Below are 4,234 nucleotides of genomic sequence, written 5' to 3'. Positions count from 1 at the left end.
TCCTCCATCGTCTGGCTCCTCGTTCGCACGGCCTGGAACTTTGATGTTACCACACAAGGACGAGGAGTGGGGAGTGAGGGAGAGGACGATCAGTACCACCACCACCAGCAGCAGCAGCAAGACCAGGAGGAGGACCGGGAGGATCAGGAGGAGGACCGGGAGGATCAGGAGGATCAGGAGGAGGACCGGGAGGATCAGGAGGAGGACCGGGAGGATCAGGAGGATCAGGAGGAGGACCGGGAGGATCAGGAGGAGGAAAACTACGCCCAGCGCCAACCAGCAGGAGCAGCAGCAGCAGGAGGAGGAGGAGGAGGAGGAGGAGGAGGAGGAGGAGGAGGGTTCATGGGTCTTGCACCTCTTCGAGCTCCTGCCTCTCGTTCATCGCGTTGACTTGCAGCAGCGCGACCTCCATGCGAAGACCATCGAGCTGAGAGAAGAAGAGAAATGAAAACAAGAGACAACAAACAGCAAGAGCACGAGACATGACATGACATGACACGACATGACATGACATGACAAAACTGTGAGACCTCGTGCTGCTGGAGTTTCGCGAGCCCTTCAGCTGCTGTAAGCTTATCAACGAGGTTGAGGTAACTCGGCTGCTGCTGCGTCAAATCTAGAAGGAGGAGGATAGAGGAGACCTGAAGACGTTGTTGCTCGACATTGAGACTTTGAATCTTCTCCTCCTCCTCTTGCAGCTGCTGTTGCAACCGATTCATCGCCTCTGACCGTCTCGAGTCTGCCAACACCCTCAGCCCCACCCCCACCCCCCGTCACTCATTCTTCACCCTCTCCCTTTTCTCTCTAGCTTCCCCTCCTTCTCTCGCTCCCCCTCGCCCTCCTGCTTTCTCCCAGTCTTCTCGTCTCCTCTCTACGTTTTTCAATGCAGACCTGAAGTCCTCGCTGTATCCAGCGCGTCTTCGAGCTCACGGACCTTCATCTCTACCTCCAAGGCTGTGTGCTTGTGCTGCCCAGAATCAGTCAGCGTCCTCTCCCTTCCTCTCCCTTCCTCCCCCTTCCTCTCCCTTCCTCTCCCTTCCTCTCCCTTCCTCCCTCTTTCTCTCCCCTCCTCGCCTTCTCTTCGTTCTCCTTGTACGTCTCCTTCAGCTTTTCATTCTCAGCTCGAAGTTTCTCCACCATCTCCTCCTCCTCCCGCAGCTTCTTCCTCATGCGCTCAAGGTCTTGCAGGCTCCCAGCTAGGCTCTCAGTGAAAGTGTCGTGAAGTTGCATCACTTTCTCCGTCCTGCTTCCGCTTCAGTGCTCTCCTCCCTCCCTCCCCTCCTTCCCTCCCCAGCTTCGTTATGGGCCCTGTTTGCTCACCGCATCCTCTCTTCCGACAAGACCGCTTCCAAGCTCTCCTGTTTGCTCGCTGCCATCGCAAGGCTCGCATTCTTTTTCTCCAGTTCTACTCCCATCGCCGTCACTCTCGCCATCTCACGCGACAGCGTCTCATCCATTCTGCTCAGCTGTTGCTCAACCTGCAAGGGGTCACACGAGCGAGGAGCATTAGCGTCGCACCTGCTCCTTTTCCCGCTGGAGCTGCTCGCTCATGCCCTGCAACTCCTTCAGCTTCTTGTTCAGGTTGTTCACCGTGGCGTCCGCATAGTCGACTGCGATCTTCAGCTCCTCTCTCTCTCGCCTCCACGCGCGTCTCTCCTCCTCTTGCTCTCGCTCTGACTGCTCGCGTTCAGTCGAGTCGCACTGCAGGCGCTGAATCTCGTGGAGGAGGAGGAGCGAGCACGCAGCCACCTCCTCTCCCAGCTGTCTCCATCCTGACAAAAAGAGCCGCGTCCTCGCACTCTCCTGCATCTTCTTCTCCTCCTCATGCTTCAGGCTGTCACGCAATCGATGGTACTCCCCAGCTTCGTCTCGCAACTCCTTGACAAGCCTCTCCCAGCTGTCGTTCAGCTCTCTCAGCCTCACATTCTCCTCCCGTTCAATCTTGAGCGCGAGCTCTGCCTGCATCTTCTCCTTATCGAGGGAGAGGAAGCGAACAAGCGACTCAGCAGTCTCCTTCCTCGCCTCTTCGAGCTCTGCTCTCATTGTCTGTCCTCTCAGACGCTCTTCTGCTACAGCCAGCACGTGACCCTGCCGCTGCGCCTCGAGGGCCTCTCTCTTCTCCTCCTCCTCCCTCAGCTTCTCCTCGAGTTCGATAACAGTCGAAGTCAAGAGCTCCTTCTCCTCCCTCTCTCGCCGCATCTCGGTCAGGCACAGTCTGCTCGCCTCCATCGCCTCTTCCACGTCTCTTCTGCTTCTCTCGAGCTCTCCCTCAAGTCTCGTTGCCTGCTCTTCCAGCCGACCAGCGCGCCTGGCCGAGAGGAGGGTAGACGCTGAGACTGACTCTAGTCGCGCTTCCAGCTCCCTGAGGCCCATCAGCGAATCCATCCTGCCCAGCACCGTCTCACCTTCTCCGGTCCATGTACTGTTGCTTCAAGAAGTCGCTCTCTTTCCGCTTCTTCTCCTCCTCCTCCAGCGCCTTCAGCCGGTCAAGCAATTTATCCTCCAGGATTGCGATCTGCTCCTTCAACCCTCCTGCCCTGCCCTCTTGGCGCAGCTCCTCCTGCCTTCGCCTCCTCACCTCCTCCCGCAGCTTCTGAACCTGTTCGCACGTGAGACAAGCAGAGGAGAATCAGCCTGTCAGTCACCTCCTCCTCCATCCGCTTGCGGTCCTCGTTCGCCTTCAGCGCCTGCAGCAGCATTAGCGCCAGAGACGTTCTGCCCTTCTACTTGCCTGAGACATGAGCAGATCGTCTCCTGCATCGCGAGCTCTGATCCTCCGCGAGATCTGCAATGACAGTCACAGGAGAGGAGGAGGAAGAAGCAGACCTGAACGAGAGCCTCCTGCAACCAGACGCTTCGCTCTTCCATCTCCTCCAAACTTCGCGTGAGCTTCTCCTGTAGTTTGTCAAGCGACAGGCGAAGACAACGAGGGCATCACTGTCGTATGTTCTTCTTCATGCCTGCTCGCATCCCAATCTGTGAACTTCTTCCCCACCAACGTTGCGAGCGCATTCTGACAGGATCAGTGAGCACTGAAAGTGAAGAAGCGGAGGAGAACCGCAGAAGTGGCATGGATAGACAGGATGTCGCTCTCCTCCTGCAGCCTCATAATCTCGCTCGATGACTCGTCCAGTGCTTGCTGCTCAAAGTCACCCCTTCCTCCTCCTCCTCTCCTTCGTCCTCTCCGTCCTCCTTCTCTCCATCCCTCACCTGCAGGATGGCAACATGCCGAGCGGCCTCGAGGTACAGCTTCCGGTTCTTGCGCAGCAGAGGCCACAAGAGGTCGACAGTCTCGTAGACAAGGAGGATCGTCTCGTGAGTGAAGGCGAGCCTGTGACTCATGTCAGGTCTGTCGGCCGGCCAGACTCTACCTCCTCTTCTCCTCTTCCTCTCCCTCCTCCTCCTCCTCACTTTTCGCTGAATATTCTCGACTGATGTCCCAGCACCAAGCTTGCCACCCTTCTCCGCAGGCCCTGCTCTTCTTCCCAGTCCTGCACGTCTTCCTTGCCGGCGCCCGCAAGAGCTTCGATCTCAGGCAGGAAGCTGGCAGGACCACTCCAGCTGTCTCGAGCAAGCGGAGGGTTGACGTCCAAGTAACGCTGCTGCTGGGGAAAGAGGAGGGGCGAGTAGACGTCCATGAGAGAAGTGAAAGTCTGACCGTCTGCCTGCATCCCGCTATCTCATCACCTGCCAACAACATCACCTCCTGTTCCGACCTCCTCCTTCTCTGCGCCATTACCTAGCTTCCTCTCCTCCCTCCTCCCTCCTCCCTCCTCCCTCCTCCCTCCTCCCTCCTCCCTCCTCCCTCCTCCCTCCTCCCTCCTCCCTATCTTAAATTGCTTCTAGTATAGGACGTGAGATAGGTACTGCTTCCGATTAGAGGCACTTTGGCCTCCATCTCTCCACAGATATAACTTCTCCTTGATCGTCCAAAAGAACGATTCAACAGTCCACTGAGCAAGGTCATTCCTGCAATTTCCCAACTTGCCACTGTACATGAGCACATCCAACATAGTATGGTACAGGCTGATCTTGTTGCCAACCGTGCTCTTGATAAGGAGGGATTGCCTGTCCACGTATGGACTTAGTCGACCGACGCGTGTGCTCTCGACTGGGTGGGGAGCTTGAGTGAACGAGGCATCATGGAAAGCTCTGCGATCGAAACTTGTTAGCTACCGTGGACGACTTTTCACGCTATCCAACTTTATCGGTGATGCGTGTAAACTATACTTCC

General features: G+C 56.9%; 1 protein-coding gene across 1 annotated transcript; it reads right to left on the bottom strand.

Annotated features, from left to right (window-relative positions):
• Nucleotides 1-340: 340 nt before the first annotated feature.
• GUITHDRAFT_139015 (hypothetical protein) lies at nucleotides 341-3,736 on the bottom strand (the record flags this gene model as incomplete). The annotated part of the gene is given in 14 exon segments (XM_005832374.1): nucleotides 341-427; nucleotides 531-599; nucleotides 642-739; nucleotides 892-967; nucleotides 1,138-1,243; nucleotides 1,321-1,478; nucleotides 1,519-2,386; nucleotides 2,406-2,599; nucleotides 2,646-2,687; nucleotides 2,827-2,895; nucleotides 2,939-3,013; nucleotides 3,211-3,331; nucleotides 3,412-3,665; nucleotides 3,704-3,736. The coding sequence occupies 14 exon segments, from the start codon at nucleotides 3,734-3,736 to the stop codon at nucleotides 341-343; spliced, it is 2,250 nt and encodes a 749-aa protein (XP_005832431.1).
• Between the last annotated feature and the right edge of the window lie 498 nt (nucleotides 3,737-4,234).

Source organism: Guillardia theta, assembly GCF_000315625.1.
Source record: "Guillardia theta CCMP2712 unplaced genomic scaffold GUITHscaffold_35, whole genome shotgun sequence".
NCBI classification, from domain to species: Eukaryota; class Cryptophyceae; order Pyrenomonadales; family Geminigeraceae; genus Guillardia; species Guillardia theta.
This window is presented reverse-complemented; position numbering and strand designations above follow the sequence as displayed.